Source organism: Mytilus trossulus, chromosome 13 (assembly GCF_036588685.1).
Source record: "Mytilus trossulus isolate FHL-02 chromosome 13, PNRI_Mtr1.1.1.hap1, whole genome shotgun sequence".
In the NCBI taxonomy this organism is placed as follows: Eukaryota; Metazoa; Mollusca; class Bivalvia; order Mytilida; family Mytilidae; genus Mytilus; species Mytilus trossulus.
This window is the reverse complement of record NC_086385.1, coordinates 34,478,410-34,499,732: the sequence shown is the minus strand read 5'-3', so window position 1 is coordinate 34,499,732 and position 21,323 is coordinate 34,478,410. Positions and strand designations below refer to the sequence as shown.

The 21,323-nt window shown below is 31.0% G+C and overlaps 2 protein-coding genes across 3 annotated transcripts; one reads left to right on the top strand and one right to left on the bottom strand.

The window, feature by feature from the left end:
* Positions 1-227: 227 nt before the first annotated feature.
* Positions 228-10,749, bottom strand: LOC134693918 (2',3'-cyclic-nucleotide 3'-phosphodiesterase-like). Of its 2 annotated transcripts, none has more exons than XM_063554854.1 (6): positions 10,653-10,749; positions 7,280-8,146; positions 6,101-6,235; positions 4,368-4,513; positions 2,588-2,714; positions 228-1,912 (listed from the first exon to the last, which is right to left on the bottom strand). In XM_063554854.1, exons 2-6 carry the CDS (start codon positions 8,103-8,105, stop codon positions 1,335-1,337), a joined length of 1,812 nt encoding a protein of 603 aa, XP_063410924.1. In that variant the 5' UTR covers positions 8,106-8,146; positions 10,653-10,749; the 3' UTR covers positions 228-1,334. The 2 variants fall into 2 exon arrangements, with proteins under 2 accessions (XP_063410924.1, XP_063410923.1); XM_063554853.1 differs by having other exon boundaries at positions 10,663-10,749.
* Positions 10,750-10,966: 217 nt separating this feature from the next.
* Positions 10,967-20,227, top strand: LOC134694310 (2-oxoglutarate and iron-dependent oxygenase JMJD4-like). The gene is made up of 7 exons (XM_063555315.1): positions 10,967-11,245; positions 13,535-13,700; positions 14,353-14,484; positions 15,265-15,350; positions 16,895-17,076; positions 18,287-18,442; positions 19,847-20,227. The coding sequence occupies exons 1-7, from the start codon at positions 11,014-11,016 to the stop codon at positions 20,225-20,227; spliced, it is 1,335 nt and encodes a 444-aa protein (XP_063411385.1). The 5' UTR covers positions 10,967-11,013.
* Positions 20,228-21,323: the final 1,096 nt, after the last annotated feature.

Here is a 21,323-nt window from a genome sequence, read left to right as displayed (position 1 = left end):
GGCCATCTTGGTTGGTTGGCGGGGTCACCGGACACAATTTTTAAACTAGATACCCCAATGATGATTATGGCCAAGTTTGGATTAATTTGGCCCAGCAGTTTCAGAGGAGAAGATTTTTGTAAAAGTTAACGACGACGGACAAAGGACGACGGACGACGCCGGACGACGCCGGACGCCAAGTGATGAGAAAAGCTCACTTGGCCCTTCGGGCCAGGTGAGCTAAAAAAACAATAACACATTTAATACTACCATATTAGACAAATTGTCTAAGAAAATATAGTTATATTGCTTAAACATCAGTATGTATGATCTAAAGATTGTCAAAGATACAAGGCTTTCTCTTAAACAAAAACATACATTAATATCAATGCAAAAATGTAAGCAAGTTAATGCTTAGCAAAATTAAGAAAATAATAGAAATGATAAGGAGGAATTTACAGTATATGTAAAATATACATAAAAACTAAATAATACATGTAATAAAACAATGAAAAAATAATTGCTTTCATTATCCCATAAGCATAAATTTAAGAAAGCTTAAAAAATTAAATATACATGTTACAATAAATTGTGTCAATTGGACACTCACATTTATCATGTTCACTTTATAATTATGTTCTGTACATGTGAACTGAACAATCTAGGTGAAAACCATGTTAGTACATGTATAAGCATGTTTTTATATAAATTTCACATCATAATTAACATGATTTTCTATCTAAAACAAAAACTTCAATTCATTATTGGACAAACAATGTGACGAAAAAAAAGAGCAGAAAAAAACAGACAGACATTTGAATTTTATGAAGATTTCTGTAAGTGCAGTTCAAGAATTAAATGCACATGATGCATGGAGAGAATGGGACGAATGCTTTTAAGACTCTGACCACTCAAACATCAAATTTTTTCTGTTTCTTAGAATTCTTGCAAAATTTCATGTTTTCAAATTGATTGAAGTGCCTACCACCCTCTCTATACCCCACCAATCCCCATATTTGCTGTGTAGACTTTCAGTAGTAACGTTATTTTTTGTCCATGTCTTGTTCCACATCAAACACCAGTTATATAATACATCTATTTTTTGGCAGAATTGCTGAAGTTGCCACCATAAAACCTTCCCTTATCTGCTTTACATACTTTCAGAAGGAACATTCTTTTTTGTCCATGTCTCGTTCTAAATCAAACCCCAGTTATATAACAAATTAATTTTTTGGGAGAATTATTGAAGCAGCCACCATATAATCTCCCCTCGTCTGATTTTCAAACTTTCAGGTCAAACATGCTCTTTTCTCAAATTCTTATTCCAAATCAAACAACACCAGGTATATATCAATTCATTTTTTGGGAGAATTGTTGAAGCTGCCTCCATAAAACCCTGTATATAAACCCTGAACAGTAATTGGACTCTCAAGATTAACAATAAACAAATCTTTTCCTACATTCTGTATTGTCCCTAAGGCACATTTCCGTACAGTAATAGGGATATTTTCAAGTTTACTTTTCATTTCTGCATCTAAAATATCTAACAAATCCTCATTTGTTGTGGCAGGGGGAATCCCTGGTACCGTTCCTATGGTAACATGTGCAGCTCTACCAAATTCCAAAGAAACAGAGTTATGGTTCATAATTGTTCTCAGATTAATCTCCCTTTCTTTTTCCTGAGGTTTTTCATACAATTTCAAGCATTGCTTTGACAACTGCACTTTGGCCCCTATTGTTCTTGGGGTGACTGTTATTCTTGTGATTTCAAGGTCATGCACTGACCCATATGACCTTTGAACTATGTCCATATTTGGATATGTATCACTGTTAGGAGCTGGATTTCTTTTGGTTCCCATGAACATAGCTGTGCAATGTAGAATTTTGGTTGAATTTAACTTGAAATTTTCATACATTTTCTGCTCTACAGTATCTAAAAAAAAAAATTTATCAATGTAAATATGTTTTCTAAAGCAACTTTCATTTAACCTTGTAGCAAGTTTTTTACATCATAATTAATTTTACGATATTTTTTTAACTTCATAACAAATTTTGAACATTATGTACTGTAAATTCATAAATTATCGCAATGTTCTCTGCATAAGAAAACGCCTAACCAAGTCAGGTATAAGACAGTTGTTATCTGTTCATTTGATGTGTTTGAGATTTTGATTTTGCCATTTGATTACAGATTTTCCGTTTTGAATTTTCCTCATAGTTCTGTATTTTAGTAATTTTACTTTTAATTATAAAAAAAATTTGTGATGGGAAATTTTCACAAAATTTGATTGCTTATTTGTATGCAGCATTACTTGAAATAGCAATAATTACTAGTAATCTTGCATTTATGTCCCTTGTTTAACAATCACAATAATAAATCCTTCCAAAAAATTTTAAATTGAGGATACCTTAATCTTATTGCAAATTAAGTTGTTAAATATATATAAAAAAAGATGAAATTCATGTACCAAGAAGTTGGAAACTTTTAAACTGAGAAATAATTGATCAAAAGTCATCTGAGTTTTGATATCAATAACAAAAGCTATATCCATCCATGGCCAAGAATTACATTTAGAACCCCTATCACAGTTTAATTGCACTATTTTACCTGCATGTGAAATAAGAAGTGGTCCTATCACCTGACCAACATGTTCTGTTACTTTGGGAGAGTTTGCTGTCATTGGATTTCTTATGAATTCTTCTAAGTTGTCTTTGAAATCTGTTAGTTCTATTATCTGAAATACCAAATGACAAAGAAATTAGTACACAAAGGTCACTCTTTCAACCATTTTTTTTTTAAAACTGGTATTTTTCGATATGGTATTTTATAATCCATGATTCACTCTTGAGGGAGTTCAAAATACCATATGAAACCAGCAAAGCAAAATGTTAACATGGTAAAGCAATTTAAAAGAGAAAACCATTATGAATGTATTTTCTTAATTTAAAGTCAATCTAGTGTGGTTCCAAAGGAAGTTTTTTTCCGTTGAAACATTTCTTTAATTAATAAAGTACAAATAAATGGAAATTTATAAATGTACCTGGTCTAAATTATTGGGGATATATATGTACAATTTTTCCAACTTACAATATCATGAATATGTTTTGGTTTTATAAAGATAAAATAGGTCAATATTTGGTGAGATGCCAAATCTGAGTTGCAATCAATACATCCCTTAAAGAGTAAACTTAAGGGTGTTCGCTTCTAAATTTCAAAGTAATTTACTTTTCAAAACACTACTTAATATTGATAGGGAATTAATAAAGGAATCCAAATAGCAAAAAAAATATATAGGTCACCGTGCTTGTTTTCGAGATTTAAGCCATTGAAATTTTGGAGGGAAAATATTCTCTTTTGACTTTTCATAGCTTTATCATCGACAGGTGGAAGTTCTCAAAAACTGTTCAAAAGTAATTAAAATTTTATAAGACTTTTACAGATGGTTATAATTATACATGTAAAAGATTTACCCCAAAAAAAATGGGGATCACCAGGCAAATTTTTTCAAGGAATTCAAATGGATAAAACGATAGAAAATCCAAAACATGACAAGCCAGGTTCCTTAAAAAAAAGATGGGGTATGATTGCCAATGAGACAGCTCTCCACCAGAGGCAAAGTAACATTAGTAAGGTGACGTTAAATCCGTAGGTAATCATATGACCTTCAACAAGTCAATTAATGAAAGAAGTTTATATTTTTACCTTAGGCTCACTCATTTTCTAAACCAACCACTTTAACTGGGTTTCATGAATTTTTGAAATATTATAATGTAGGTTTCAATTAAGTTGTTTGACAGTTTTTGTAGGTTTTACTTCTACATAACATCAGTGATTTTGCTAGCGAATGGTCACTTTCATAATTTACGAACATAGTTTTCTCATTGAAGAAAGTATTTCAAATCAATTTTGTCACTTAAGTTTTGAAAGTGTCCCCCCTCGGATAGTTCACATTTTAATTTCAGTATTTCTCAAATGATCACAATTTGAAGTTTGTTTGTCGTAAATTTGTCATTCTAACGCATTTTTGTCAGTATGTTACAGTAACATACTAGTAAACTGAACACATAAATAAGTCATGATTATCAACTCATTCATTTTGGCAGTCCTCTGGGTTTTACTTGTATGTAACATACTAGTAAACTGAACACATAAATAAGTCATGATTATCAACTCATTCATTTTGGCAGTCCTCTGGGTTTTACTTGTATGTAACATACTAGTAAACTGAACACATAAATAAGTCATGATTATCAACTCATTCATTTTGGCAGTCCTCTGGGTTTTACTTCCATGTAACATACTAGTAACCTGAACACATAAGTGATGAATATCAACTCATTCATTTTGGCAGTTGTCTAGGTTTTACTTGCATGCGAAATAAACTAACCTGAACACATAAATCAGTAATGAGTATTAAATCTTCATCAGAAATGTCTTTTCCCATTGAATGTTTAGCTGTAAATTTCACATCATTCTCTTGTTTCCTCGGTAAAATGTTACTAAAATTTTTACTGTTTGCATTTTTTCTGTGACCTGTCAAAAATAAATTGATATAAATTATGACAAAGGAATAAAGGATTGAAAAAGAAGCTGATCTATAAGCACTCTCCGAAGCAGACATCACATATTCGTTCCATTCAATTCATTCTTTGTAACTCTTACCTCAATATAATTAAATAAGTAATTTTAAAACTTTAATTTGGCCAAAATCCTAGTTGAAGGAGATGAGGTGAGGAGATGATTCTCATAATTTCCGCCATCGCCACTTTACCTGATTACTCCAAACCTTCCGCATAAAAAAATTTGACATTCTTAGGTAGGTTGTGTATCACGCAACAGACTTTGCAGAGAATACCAAATGCTTGTCAGCCATGAGGAAATTTCCTCATGGAGTCGGACAATGTAAGGCAGAGGTCATATTAAGTGCAGTATTGCCAAGCATGTACGGAACGGATAAGAACTCTGCGCCGGAGATTGATCTATAAGATGACATTCAATCACAAAGGGGGTCTCAATTTTAACAACCTTGACTACACATGAGAATTAATTAAAGAGCAGAAATAATTGCCTAGACTCTTTTCACAAATAACCTAACGACAAAAATCTATGGAAACTTATACTGAAATAATCATGGTTTCCAAATATTTTTTCTTGTAAATTATTTTTGTGAATTTGATTGCTGCTTTACTGGCACCATAAAATTTGATTTCTATTAATGATCAAAGCTAAATGAGGTCAAGGTTAGAAGAAGTCAGACAGACATTAGACATTACAATCATATTATACAACAAATACAGCTCTCTTCACTTATCAGGCTTATGGTATCGGAGAAAAAATCGTATTGCAAAAACCTCTTGTTGACCAATGATCCATGAAAAATTAAGTCAATGTCAGAGGAAACCGGTATGTCTGAAGGAGTTGTTCCTCTTACAATTATTCTGTACATCAAATACTGTTGGTCTAATGAGGGAGGGGGGATAGAGTGTTTTTAAGCTCGATATTTTGGGATTGACCCTTACTAAATCTGGGAATTCATTTTTTCAAATTTTGGGATGTCAGGATTTAAATTTATTTTCGTATTTATAAGCCCAGGATTTCGGGATCAGGACCCCTCCAACCCCCAACCCCCTCCTGAGAAACAGATCAAAATCACAAAAATGTAATGTATACTAACATGACCAATGCAATGAACAATGAAAATAGATTCAAGGTCAGATGAACCTTTCAAAAAAAGATTAGTTCTCCTAACATCTGTTTTCACCAAATTAAAATGCAGTTGACTTTTGTTTAAAGAATCTTAGAAGGAGACCTTATCACTAAAATTTAATATTGGCCAAATAATAATGAAAAATGTCCATGTCACCATTCAAGGTCACCATAAATTATTCTATATCTAAAATATGTTATACCGGTAGATCACCTTTTGCTTATGGTTATATAAGAAATCATCATAAGGTCAAGATAATGTGGGTTTTTTAAATGTTAACATTATTCAGAAAAATCAATGTTAAAGCATTATCTGAAGAAGAAAAGCCAGAGAGTAACAAATCATAAAAAAAACTCAGAAAAGATCATTGTATGATTTTCAATAAGGGTACTTTAGAAAAAATTCTTAATTACCTAACTGTTTTACTACTCTTGCATAAATCAAACTGTTTGGCACTAGCTTCTTCAATTCTGGGAAATGCAAACCATACCATTCTGTGCACTTCATTATACAGTCATCCAATTCTTTCTCTACAGCTTCTAATAGATCTGAAATCATATCAACCATGAATTTAAATTCTAAATAAAAGTTGGAATAATTACAATTTGTTTGTTCAATCATATACTGTAAATTCATAAATTATTGTGATGTTTATATTATTGCGAAAAATGCGACAGGGTTATAATCGCAATAATTGAAACTTGCATTTTGAAATGTTTTATATGAATTAAACAGGATTTGTATCAATATTGCAAAAATTTAAATCGCATATTCTAGTCAAAAATTACAAAATCGTAATAATAAATGCACCCAGTAATTTCTGAATTTACAGTACATTCCTAAAAGTTATTCTACCAGTGAAGAATATAATGGATGAAAGACACAGCGATCCTATATTCTAGATTCCACCATCTGTGGTGGCAACATTAAGGTTAAGTTTATTATTTAATTTTGTTTTTTATACCATTATTCTGTTAAACCTTCCTTGAATTTTTGGAAAATTTAACAAGATCTTTAATATAATCTTCATGATTGAAATATGTTTCTATATCAAAATTTTAAAATTTCTTTTTTACATTTTTTCATATTTATTTTATGAATCGAGTGGATTTTTATTCCAGTTGAACATGTTGAATACAGTCAACAGTTTTAAAATTCAAAGACACAATAAAATTTCATCTTTCTCAAAAGATTTCCTAATAAATGGACTTTTTGGCAGTATATACTCTTTTACACTGACAGCAGCATTTGGAAATAAATATGCAGTGTTCTGTGGAACAAATGTTTTAAAACATCTCTATACAATTCACATACTTAATACTTTAACAACACTTTATGTGTTACATATTTGTTTTTCGTTAATTTTTTTACATAAATAAAGCTGTTAGTTTTCTTGTTTGAATTGTTTTACATTGTCTTATCGGGGCCTATTAAAGCTGACTATGCGGTATGGGCTTTGCTCATTGTTGAAGGCCATACAGTGACCTATAGTTGTTAATGTTTGTGTCATTTTGGTCTTTTGTGGATAGCTGTCTCATTGGCAATCATACCACATCTTCTTTTTTTATATTTAAATAACATGTTAAACAAACCTGGAGACTTGAAAAGTAACAAATCCTTAAACTGGGGGAAAATTCTAAGGCACTCTTCCAAACTTTTTCTTCCTAATTGATATATCATGTTAGACTGCTGTTCATCAATAAACCATCCATAATACAGTGGCGCTACATCTTCAAAACTTCGTAATTTTTGTCTAATAATATCTGAAGTTACCCCATGGCTATTGAGTTCGGCTAACTTGTCAGCATCCTTACTCCAGGGTGTTCTTGGTTGTACTACGACAACAGGATAATTATTTGTGAAGGCCAGCGCCAAGTAACTGGACATTTCCCATCTTTTGACATTTGTATTATCGATGACAACCACTGGTACCCCATTTAAACATGCTTTTTTTGCTTTCTCATCACATTTTTCATGTGCAATTGATAAATTGGATTTGTCAAATCGGTATTCACCATTTTTCATAAAATACTGATCGGCTGAACATATTCGACTATCCCTATATATATTACCAATCAATTTAACTAGTGTTGATTTCCCTGAACCAGAAACTCCTCTCATTATAAACATAGTTTTAGAGTGTTTAATGTGTGAAATAGTCGGCTCATCACACAGAAATGGAAAGTTCACAGTTTTGTCATTTTTATCGACACTAAAATCTGGTGGCCTCCCTTCTAATTCCACACCACATACATCTTTTATCACCATTTCCTCCACAACTTCTTCTTTCCTTCCATCTAATTCATCATCAAACTTGACGTGTTTGCCATGTTTGATTTGTTTTAACAGCTGTTTAGGTCGTAACCATTTTATTACTGTCTGAACTATGATATAGAGTTCATGGAATAATACAATCATGTTGCTGTCTTTGATGTTGTACAGTCTTGATTAAAAGAAATCTGCAAAAATAACAATGATCAATTATTTTTTCCAAAATTATGTCCCTTGGAAAAAATAATTTTATAGTAGTGCTGAAGTAAACCCCTACCACATTTTACAACTGTATAAAGTCAGTTTTATTTTAAGCCTTTTTTTGTTTTCATCTCCTTTGTTTGTACATAAGAGAAGTTGTGTATGGTTCAGGTGTGGTTTGTTGTAACATCAAATATTTTTAGTAATAATTTCTTTTTAATGTAATATTCTGCATATATCATGTATATATATAATGTATATACAGTACTGTCAATGCAAGGGCTGTGTAGTCAGTCCAGGTATGTATAATATACAGGGCTGCCAAGTCTCAAGCATTTAGCGTGAGACTCACACATGTTTATGATTTTTTGGTGGAATTTCCCTTTGATCTATTGTATTTTCTCTTTGGTCTTTTCAATTTTTGGCCAAATCTCACGCATTTGCTTCATGAAGTTGGCAGAACTGTAATCATTGTAATCTTGGTAATATATAGTTTTATTTTTTTTAATTCCAAAGGTCAGGTTCACTCTTTCAAGTGGGGGAAGTTGGTAGGCCAAAAAACATCAGGATTAAACTACATTTCATAAGTCATTGCAAGTGGGACAATTTGGTAGGCTCAACTCAAAATAAGCATGTAACTGCATTTTAAATAGCAGTCTACCAGTCATTTTAAAAATCACCATAAAGTATATTAATGATTGTTTTTTATTGAGATGATCTGTATAACTTGTATTTCATTTAATATGCAATCTAATTTTTGTTTGTGTTCTTTTTTTATTTGTTCATATAAACATTAATAATGTGTTAACTGTCGATATCTATAGTCTTTTTTTCCCTCGCTGTGAATACCACTGTCACTCTAACATGTCTAATATCAATTATTATTGTATAGCAATATAATATTCCCAACAGAAAGAAACCAAAAGTTAGCGTGCAATCAATTCTAATATTGCACTAGTGCAATAAATCTTCAAAATTCATGACGTCATCAACGTTTAAATATTAGTTTAAACCAATTTTTACTTTCAAATATTATATTGCTATACAATAAAAGGGTTATTGCATGAAAATTGGGGAATATTGTCCCACGTAGAACATATATTGCACTCGCAAGCTCGTGCAATATAAAATTCTACTCGGGACAATATTCCCTAATATTCATGCAATAACCCTATATTATCAATTTAACTATTGTCAGTTTATTGTCTTAATTTTGTATGCCATAATCATTTAATATAAATGTGTTCATGGTGTTTGTGCTTAAAAATATTGTCTATTGTAAACTATATTTTTCATAAGTGGGACGAGTTGGTTAATATGAAAGGGGGAAGTTGGTAAAAAAAAATGGAGCAAGACGGTCTGAATTCATTTTACAATAGGAAAAATTGCCATAGTTTCCACATAATAACATTTTTTAGTTACTCGATTGGAATTAAATAGTTATAGGAAGATGTGGTGTGAGTGCCAAATGAGACAACTCTCCATTCAAATAACAATTTAAAAAAAAAAAAAAAAAAAGGTAAACCATTATAGTATAATGTAAGGCCTTCAACACGGAGCCTTGGCTCACACCAAACAACAAGCTATAAAGGGCCCCAAAATCACTAGTGTAAAACCATTCAAACGGGAAAACCAACTGTCTAATCTATATAAAAAAACGAGAAACGAGAAACACATATAATATTACATAAACATCTTTAAGACAACTACTGTACATCAGATTCCTGACTTAGGACAGGTGCAAAAAGCACACTAGAAAAATTGGGAAGTCATAACTCAATTTTGACCCATTTGAAAAGAACTTAGATCAAACAAATAACTCCTCGATTAAAATCTAGAAACATTGTTACTTATTAGTAAAACTACAAATCTGAATAATAAGGTTAGAATAAGACAAACATATTAACAATATATATATAAAGTCTATGACTATAATATTTTTCAATTAGTGTAGTGGATCAGTGGAATAACCTGTCAGATTTAACGGTGACGGCAAAGACTCTGAATAATTTTAAGTCTGATTTAAATGGCGAAAATTGGAACCCATATAAATTATATAACATCTATCCTATTCATGCTTTTTCAATTAGTGTAGTGGATCAGTGGAATAACCTGTCATATTTAACGGTGATGGCAAAGACTCTGAATAATTTTAAGTCTGCTTTAAATGGCGAAAAATTGGAACCCATATAAATTCATATGTGTTTCAGCTGCGCACACCTAGTAAATAAGTGTATCATATATAAATTTATGAATTATGAGATGAGAAATCATATACGTCAATCCAATATGAGGGGTCAGTAGAAGCCTTTGGCTTATCTAATGACCCGAAGATAAAAGGTATAATGATCCATCATTAGGTTTCATTCAGTTTTAACTTCCTTGTACCAGAGACATATAATACAATATATGTCTCTGCTTGTACTATCTAAAATAACTATCAAAATCCAGCTTAATGTTTGTGCCATTTTACAATTTTTGTGGATTTGTTACCTTGTTTTACCTTCAAATATAATAGACAATAGTCTGTTTTCCAGTATGTGCCTGTTGTGGCAACACAATGCAAGTTCTACTTTCACTTTGAGAAAATGATGTACAGCGTAAGAAAAAAGTCCTAAATTTTATAGTTAAAATTTCGATGAAATTATATAACAACTATCCTATTCACAATTGTATATATTTTCAGTTATGTGAACATTATAAACTAGTTTATATGTGTTTTAATATTTAAATGGATAGAATCTTTTTAACGTGAATATCATAATTAAAGATGTCTGCGCCCATAACATTTTACAACTTTGTGAAACAGCTGTGTATTTACATATGACGTTTTTCAGAAATACAATTTTTGAAAATGATTCCCTACAAAGACGAGGAAATCGTGCAATTGAGAAACATTTCAACAGAATTAAAACAAATTCCGAAAATAGAAGTGAAACAAACTTATCATGACTTTTTCTTGAACTATTTGCTCCCAAATTATCCTTGTATCTTATCATCAGACTTCACTAAACACTGGCAAAGTAGAAAAGAATGGTGCCTAGCAGATGGAAGCCCAAATTTCGAATTTCTTCAAGCTAGATTTGGTATAATATGTACATGATGTAGATACACAATTAAAATTTTATTTTTATCTAATTTTGATCACCTGTTCAAGCCACAGGCACTAGTTTCTATCAATGGGAACCTGCCTTATAATTACTCGGTTCAGCACATGCTGTTGCCTGACTCTAACCGGTCAATTTCAAACCCTCTCTTGAACAATCACCTTTTCACTTCCGATCAATGAGTCATCAAGAGTGATTGTTCAGTACAGTTTTGACTGTACAATCATGTGACAATCTGTTTAATACAGTTTTGACTGTACAATCAAACTCAAAAGCTTAAAATATTTTGAATTGAATTGTTGCATGCACAATCATCATGATCATGACTATAAGTTGTCTAAAACTGTTTCAAAATATATACATCATCCTGTACATCGTACATTGTACTCATTAACAATTAATGATTAAAATAAGATGTTGACCTGGTGACATAATTGGAGAATTTCAGGTTATGTGAAAATATTTTTTTTAATTTAGACATACATGTACATTATTAGATGTCAAAAGAGGTATTTTGTTCCTAAGTGGGGAATGATGTTTTTTGGTCTGTGTGTCTGTCCGTCCGTTCTTTTGTTTCGTCTGTCTGTTCTGCTTCAGGTTAAAGTTTTTGGTCAAGGCATTTTTGATGAAATTGAGGTCCAAACAACATGAAACTTAGTACACACGTTACCTATGAAATTGTCTAAAGTTCTAATTTTAATCATTTTAATCCCAAATTAGAGTTTGGACCCTAATTTTACAATTCACTGACTGATTGACACATGTATGCATGAAGAAAATTATAATGTCGTTCATCTTTGGTTTAATTGAGTTTTACCTACTGTTCTTGATTAAATATAGATTTGAAAATTATATATGTTGGAAGTTTTGGCCTTGTTGTATATGAGCTTCAGGTTAAAATTTTTGTTCATGGTAGTTTTTGATGAAGTTGAAATCCAATCAATTTATAACTTAGTACACATGTTCCCTATGGTCAGATCTTTTAAATTTTAATGTCAAATTCATGAAATAAGAGTACTGACCCCAATTTCATGGTCCACTGAACATGTATAAAAAATGATAGTGAGAGTGGGGCATCCATGTACAATGAACACATTTTTGTTAGAAAGATTGTATGATCCTGTCAACGTATATTTGTTCCACCTATTTAACAGAAGTTCCAGTGAAAACTTTATTATAAACAATGTCATAATACCTGTACCTGATGGAACAAATATTCAACAATGTCAGTCAGGGGTACTACTTATACAAGTGTATTTTATTTACTTGAAGAAGTAAAAAATAATATACACATATAAGTAAATTTGTAGGATACTTATACAAGTGAATTTTATTTACTTGTATAGGTAAAAAAAAATTGGCTGAGTTATGTCCCTTCGGCATTCAGATTTTTTTACTTGTATAGGTAAAAAAATCAACCTTTCTTCTTTTCTTGAATTCTGAATATTTCTTTGCTCTAATAGAATTTTAAATTATGTACCCTTTGCAGATGTCTTAACTAATCATTTAAGTGTAATTTCATGGACAATGAAAGTCCCATTTGTCTGTTATCTTCTTAACACTGCTCATTTACAAGCCCCAAAGGAGCAATTTTTGAAGGCGTTGCGCAAATATACAAGATCTTTGCTCAATCAGTTTCTTTGATGAATTAATGAGATGAAACATTGAACTTTAATGAAAAAAATTGAGCAAACCTGGGAAAAATCATTAAAGGCATGATTTTACATCTCAAAACTTGAGGATTTTTGTTGGATTGTAAGAAAAATTTACTTATACAAGTAAATTTTTCAGAAAATTAAGGGGAGATTATTCAAACATTATTTATTTACTTATAGGTGTATATTTTTTTTCACTTCTTCAAGTAAATAAAATACACTTGTACAAGTAGTACCCCTGACTGAATGTATACTATTTATTCCGTTAGGAACATCTACTGTAACATTTTTCCTGTGGAAGTAATATTCCAGAATATTTTTTCCAATTTGAACTTACATTATGAATGAACTTCTATTCCGTGACACTCCTACCTCTCAACCAACTCTGTCATATCTATTGCCATATATATAATGTTTATTTAAAAGAAGAAATTTCATGAAATAAAAAAAAAAAGTTGCTGCGGATTGATTTGCAAAGGAAGCATTCTGAATATTATACTTAGACACTAATTATGTATATTAACATAATTAACAATTATCTTGACAATAGGTCACTGCATATTAATAATATTTATATTTTTTATTCATCAAGATATTCAAATTGTTTTTCCAGGAAATGCATGTGTACCTGTTGCCAATTGTAGAATGGAGAAATATGGTTCACATCCAAAGTCTGAGATGACAATAAATGACTTTATGTTCTACTGGGAGAAGTATAAAGAAAGGGGTTACCCTGAGGACATGGATTGCTTGTATCTGAAAGATTTTCATTTTAACAGGTACTAAAACACCTTTCAGTTACATATTTTTTCTATTTATAACGGTAATCAAGCTACATATCGGTAGGTTTGAAAATACTTTCCTCATCTTAATCTAATAGCTAATACTGATCATTATAAAAATAAGGAGATGTGGTAAGATTGCTTAGTCATAAATGAGACAGTCTATATATCCACCATAGTAATTCCAAAGAAAGTTGAGATCTTCCCCTGTGAAGGGAACTTAATGAATATTTCTTTTGCTATCAGAAATCTGCATACTCTTAATACATGATTGATAATAGTGTGTGTCCATGTGTCTAGACACAAAATGCAGGCTAGCTAAATTTTGCCACTAATGCAGTTCAAATGAGGTGGATAGAACCAATTATATGTCACTGTAAGGCCTTCAATAATGAGAAAATCCCAAACTGTTTAGTTCAGGCTATAAAGGTCCCAACATGAAAAATATGAAACAATTCAAACAAGGAAACTAAAGTTCTAAATTATAACATTACAATTCATTAAAAAAACAATATATTAAAGACATGAAACAACAACATGAACAACAACCCCTGAATTAGGACAGGTGTAACAGCACACCATCAGAACAAACTAAACAAATCAATCTTAATCTTGAAAGTTTTCCAGCACCGATTTTTATCTTTTTTAGAGAGTTTCCAGACTACAAAGCCTATGAAACTCCAGAATATTTTACCTCAGATTGGATGAATGAATACTGGGACAAGAGAAATGAGATTTGTGATGATTACAGATTTGTTTACATGGGACCTAAAGGTTCTTGGTAAAATTTTATACAAATATATCAGTTTATGTCATTTAATTACTCGATGGCCATCTCTGTATACATGGTATAGAAAATATTTCATGAATTAGATTATTTAATAATTAGAAATATGCAGAGATAGATATTTTAATCAATGGAAAAACTTGCTCATAAATAATGAATATCATATTGAAATGTGGAATGATAAATTGCCAGTAAAATAATTATATTATTAAATTCATGGACTTGAAATTGATTATCTGTAGAACATACAAATAGAATATTAGGTCAATGTCATAAAAATATAAACTTTTTTAAATGTGGCTTAAGAAACAGTTTTACTCTCAATATAAAAAAGTTTATATCTTTATGACACTGACCTTATAGTTATATAGCTTTTATACTGCAACTTAAATTATACATTAATAGCTTTTTAAATCGTAACACAAATGACAAGCTTATTTTAAATCCACGATGAACCCTTGATTGTGGAGAAAGTTTTTTATGATGCAATTGACATTGCACAAAATAAAGCTGTGTTACTATATTTAGGAAATAAACACAACTAGTTGTAGTAAAAACATTGTTCAGTAGGAACAAAAATAAGCATCTAAAGGTATGTTATTAAAAGAACCAGGAATCAAAAAGTTCAACACTAGGACTTTTATTATAAAGCAGGAAATCAGAAAATTACAAGTTATTCCCCATTACCTTTCTGAATTTTATTTTATTGTCATTATTGAAATTATTTGCATTAATATTTCCATGCCTATGATATGTTTATATTTTATCTTGCAGGACACCATTTCATGCTGATGTGTTCAGGTCTTTCAGTTGGTCCGCTAATGTCTGTGGAAAGAAGAAGTGGATCTTTTTCCCTCCAGGTAGTGTTTTTTTAAGAATGATGACCACATGCTAGTTCCATCTTACATTTTCTTAGTTTAAAAATGCAAACATATTAAATTTAACTATTTCATTTAAAATAAAGGAAATAACATGAAATTAAAGACAACAACAATTACGTCCTAAACATTTGCAAATTACTGCAAAATGATTATTTTAACAATGATCTACATATATGTCAAGTATGTTTTGTCAACATATGGTGACATAATTCTAGGTTGTGAGTTATGCGTTGCTAAACATAGTATATATACTGTTGTTTTTATACTTCTTGTTATGCCCCACCTACAATAGTAGAGGGGCATTATGTTTTCTGGTCTGTGGGTCTGTTGTCCGTTCATTCGTCTGTCCAGTTTCAGGTTAAAGATTTTGGTCGAGGTAGTTTTTGATGAAGTTGAAGTCCAATCAACCTGAAACTTAGTATATATGTTCCTTATGATATGATCTTTCTAATTTAAATGTCAAATTAGAGTTCTGACCCCAATTTCACAGTCCACTGAACATAGAAATTGATAGTGCGAGTGGGGCATCCGTGTACTGGGGACACATTCTTGTTTTATCTATAACTTTGATGAAAGACAAAATGTACAACATAATCATCATTTCAGTTATTTGTAAACAATATATAAATAAAGATTAAGCATGTTTAAAAATATCATAACTGCAGTAAATTTTCAATATAGGACATTGTTTGCAATAGTTCTGACATGTAAACTTATTCAGTCAAAGAATTAGAAACAGAAGTTACTACACTACACTGATTTATCTTTTAAGTATGTCATGTAGCACAAAGAAATATTTAGGAATAATATTGCAAGAATTATCTCCCTTTGTACAGAAAAATGGAATTACAAAAACATCAGATTATTTTCTTTCATTAAAGTCCTGGACTATATAAATTACACAGTTGTTCCAAGTCAAGTTTAAAATCAATGTCCTTTGTTCAGATTCAAACCAAAATGGTGAAGTTACTCTGATATTAAGAACAGCAGTAGAAGAACTATTCATTTACCTAATGCATATGGTCAGAGACCACAATTATTTCGTAGTGCATTTCTTTTAGAACATATATTAAAATTTAAAAAATTCCCATTTGTGCTTTCTCAATGAAATTTTTACAGTGTGTTTTACTACTTTTGGGACAAATTATATTAAAATTATAGAAAACTTCATCGGCTCTAACTCAAAATATGGACAATTTTATGTTAAGGGCGTCTTGAAATCTTTTGACAGCTTCCAAAGTGCTAATTTTTAACCTTTTTCAGCTGGAACAAATCACTATTTTCCTTTAAATTCTGGACCCAAATTTTTTTACATTTTTTACAGTGAATTTCCCCTCCAACTTGCAATTTGAGGCATAAAACATGGAGAAATAAATTTGGAAGCGGGATAAAAAAACATTGGCAAGTAAACTACTGTCAACACTAGGGACTATATTCAACAAAAATCAAGGGATCATGACAATTGTGGGTCCGACCGAATATACCGATTCTATGTCTTTGCTTTTCTATTGATAAAATTCCAGGTGAAGAAGAATGTTTGAAAGATGTTCATGGACAACTAGTTTTTGATGTTAATTCTGAGGATTTGAAGAATGCTAAGAAATACCCCAAATTTACTGAACTCAAAAACAGAATAGAAGTGACACAGTTACCAGGGGAGGTAATATTTGTGCCAAGTGGTTGGCACCATCAAGTTTTCAATCTTGTAAGTTAATTTTTATTTTCTGGTGTTGCTATACAAATTATTTATACTATAAATACAAATAAAAAAAAAATAGCTTGGTCATTACAGCTTTTCTCTTTATTTGATGCATCTCATTGATAACTTATGATGTGTTTCAAAAATTCTGACAACTTTGAATGCATTATTACAATGTATTATTCCTTAGATTCCAATTTTCGTAGATCTCGTGGAATTTTTTAAACCATGATTCAGTCTGCACTGATAGCTACTAGTCTGATGCCCCAGACTAGTAAATGTTGATTCTGACTAGTGAAAATTTTCAAAATTTTATATAGTCATATAGGGACAAGTTTTGATATTTAGTAGACTAGTAGATGAATTTTTTTTTGGCGCAGACTGATGATGTTTATTGTTCAACCAAGAACACTTTTTGTATTGACTTGTATGCAAACTGTGGCAAAGGCAAACATTTAAATACATGTACCGGTATCTATAAATATTCTAGTTTTTCTAAATCTACAAAAAATATGTCTACAGACATAAATTAAATGAATTCACTGGAATTTTTGTTTTCATTTGGATGTTGAATACGTGATCAGTTGACATGCATACCATACAGGCAAGTTAAGCATATGGAATGTTTTAAGGTGGTTCTAAATTAAAAAAAAAATCTTTTCATTTTTATAAAATTTTGACCTAATATTGATCCAAGCACTGCATAGATTTCTATCTTGTGTGTAAAATGAAATCAGAAATTAGAAAAAAGACTATGCCTGAAGCCCTGAACTAAAGTACACGTTTTATGAACACTGATAGTACAATACAGAGAGCATTAATTAGAGAAAGACACATCACAAGTCGATGAAAATCAGATAACATTGTGAAATAAAAGCTCCATCAATAGCATTACATAAAAAAGGAAGAAAAGTACTGTGGATTTATTATTATTGCTAGGATACCAATTTTCATGGATATCTTGTGTAAATGAAAACCATAAAATTATTTTGTTTGGGCTTAAATTTTCTATAGCCTTGAATGCAGACTTTTGAAGAACACAAACATCCACAAAAACCTTAATCCAAGAAAAATGGTACCCACAAATAAAGATGAATCGATATAAGAATTTTCAAAATTAAGATGATGCAACATTGAAATAGGAAATAAGTTAAACTGTTCATCTACCTAAATAAATTTTCTAAATGACACAGATTTTGGTTTTATTTATTTCCAGGAGGATACTATATCTATAAATCATAACTGGTTGAACGGTTGTAATGTTGATATAAGTTGGAACTACCTAAAACAGGGACTTATAGACGTAGAACAGGAAATACAAGATGTGAAAGAGGCTAAAATGGTAGATGGAGACTGGTACCAGCATTGTCAGGTAGTACCATGGTTTCAGACTGAGTCTCTACCTCCAGGAGCAGGATTTTCTTGCTGTGTTGAAGATCCTGGCATTGGGAGCCTTGGGCTGTTTTCTGCTCTTTCTAGGGTTGTTGTCTCCTTGATACATTCCCCATTTCAATTCTCAATTTTATATACATGTACTAAGATGTAAATGCATATTTATCCTGTAATTGGCTTTTCTACTAAAAAAAAGTACAGGTTGACAGGCAACATAAAGTGATAAACATATAGTATGAATGTTTATAGTCTCCTGGTATCCCACTTTTGTTGTGAGTAACTTGTTAAATTACTGACTACATCACAGTTCAATTTGGGGTCCTCATAGCAGTCTCCTCTTTAAGTCATGTTGATTTTTAATTATAAAAGTCCATAGGTGGTTCAGAGCATAAATGTTAAAGTGCAGGATGAAAACAATGTTTGTAAGAAAATAAAAAATGTATTTGTACATGCTATGAAACAGGGAGCCACATCTTTCATACTGTTTCTAAATCTCATACAAATATATTTTATCGGTTCCTACAATAAACAAATATTGTCTATCTGCATATTTCATGTATATTTTTAAGTACATATTAACAAGATTCAAATCAGATTAAATCCCTTCAAGCAGAAAAAACTTTACTAAAAACAACTCTGATTTGAATTATTTTAAGCCATTTTAAGTATAATATTTTGGTAGGTTCAATACAATAGTATTTGTATGATTATATCAAAAGTCTGGGTGTCTTTATTATGTTTTGTTTTATGAATAAGCTTTAATTCACAAACAACATAATTTGTTCTTTCAATATTAGGTAATTTAAGTATTAAACCACATATTTTTTCAAAGTATTTATTTTACAATACTGTAAATACGTAATTATTAGATATAGGAAGATATGGTGTGAGTGCCAATGAGACAACTCTCCATCCAAATAACAATCTAAAAAGTAAACCATTATAGGTTAAAGTACGGCCTTCAACACGGAGCCTTGGCTCACACCTAACAACAAGCTATAAAGGGCCCCAAAATTACTAGTGTAAAACCATTCAAAAGGGAAAACCAACGGAAAAATCTAATCTATATAAACAAAACGAGAATTATGTATATATTACCGGTACATAAACAAACGACAACTACTGTATTGCATGCATTTATCATTGAAATTTTTGTCAAAGTGGCATAAATGCGAGATTAATAATTTGATTTTAGGAAAAAATGCTGCATAGTGATATATATGTCTCAGATTTCAGAATGTGAGTGCTTATTATTGCTATGGTCATTCAGTTGCATTATTTGCATCAATGAAATCCTCACAATAAAATCTGAATTTATAGTTCATCTCTTACTGAGGATGGCTGACAGATGTATCTTTTTAAATATGAAATATTTATTTTACAGATAATGTTGAAAGCTGACAAAGGAATAAACTATCCAGAATTCTTTGATTTCATGAAAACAATTATTCTACCAAGGATTGAAATATTAAAACAACAGACTAAATCAACTGATTCAGTAGAAAATGAACTTGAAACCAGTCATATGGATACCAGATTGTCAATCAAAGGGGACATAACTCAAACATTAACAACAACTCATTGGTTGAATAAGGACTGTATTCTGTTTGATATTCATAGAGTTAAATATATTTTAGAAGATATGTTGAAAAATGAGGAGTTTGCAAATTATAACAAGGAGGTTAATGGTCAACATATAATGCAGATAGAGGAATTATTAAGCACTATTAACCAATCTATAGAATATTCTGACCTTGACATGTAATTCTCAGTCTATCCTGCAAATATAGCATTTGACTGTCCACCAGAGAATTTAATCCTAATTGTTTTGTGAAATGTTATATTTGTCTCCTTTACATGGAAGTTTAATTTTTCTGTAGAACTTCCCAATTGAACATGTTGGAAATGAAACTTGAGAGTTTTGTTGACTTACAACATAAATAGTGCTTTTCCACAGGTCTCATCTTTATTTAAGGTCTGTTTGTTTTTTGTGATTCAGCTGGAAATAAACATTATATAAGGCGATTTCTTCTCTAGATTGCATAAACTGTGTTTTATGCACATTCTATTTTCAATTTTATAAATTGTGTGTTATACACATGAAGACATTAAATGAGTGAAATGATGAAAACAGATACAATGCAGTGTAAATTACCAGTGGCTTATTTGAATTCAAGTAAAGGACACCTCAATATGATAGAGCACAAAATGCATTTATAGATATTTAAGTTGTAGATCCTTATCTTATATTAACAAACAATTTGAAAAAGAGTGCTGTGCATTTAAACAACCCGTCAATGCATATTAGAGCTACAAAAGAAAGTACCAGACTCAAAATTATTATCCGAACAGATGGAAAATACAAACACATGTAACCTGTGAAGAAGGCTTCAAAGGTATGAATTATAGGTAGATATATCTTCATTTTTATTTTGTCTTTTTGATTACATGTACTTTATAAGAACTTTAATGCCCTTTTGTACTCAGATAAGAATTGGCAAGCATTAACTTTAATTAGGGCCCCGCCTTTAGGCGGGTCGCCCTATAGTGATCAGTCTGTCTGTCCGTAACACTTTAACTTTGTGTCCGCTCCATATCTAGAGAACCATTATGATTTCATACTTTATACTTTACATGTTTATTAACCACCACCAGAGGGCGTGTCATGATGTATGTACAACTTCCTAGGTCAAAGGTAAACATGGTAAAGGTAAAAAAACTTTGGTTTCAGCTGACAACCCTGTGTCCTGTGGTGAAGATCGTGTCCGCTCTATATCTTGAGAACCGTTATGATTTCAAAGTTTATACTTGACATCCATTTTAACCAACACCAGAGGGTGTGCCATGATGTTTGTACAACT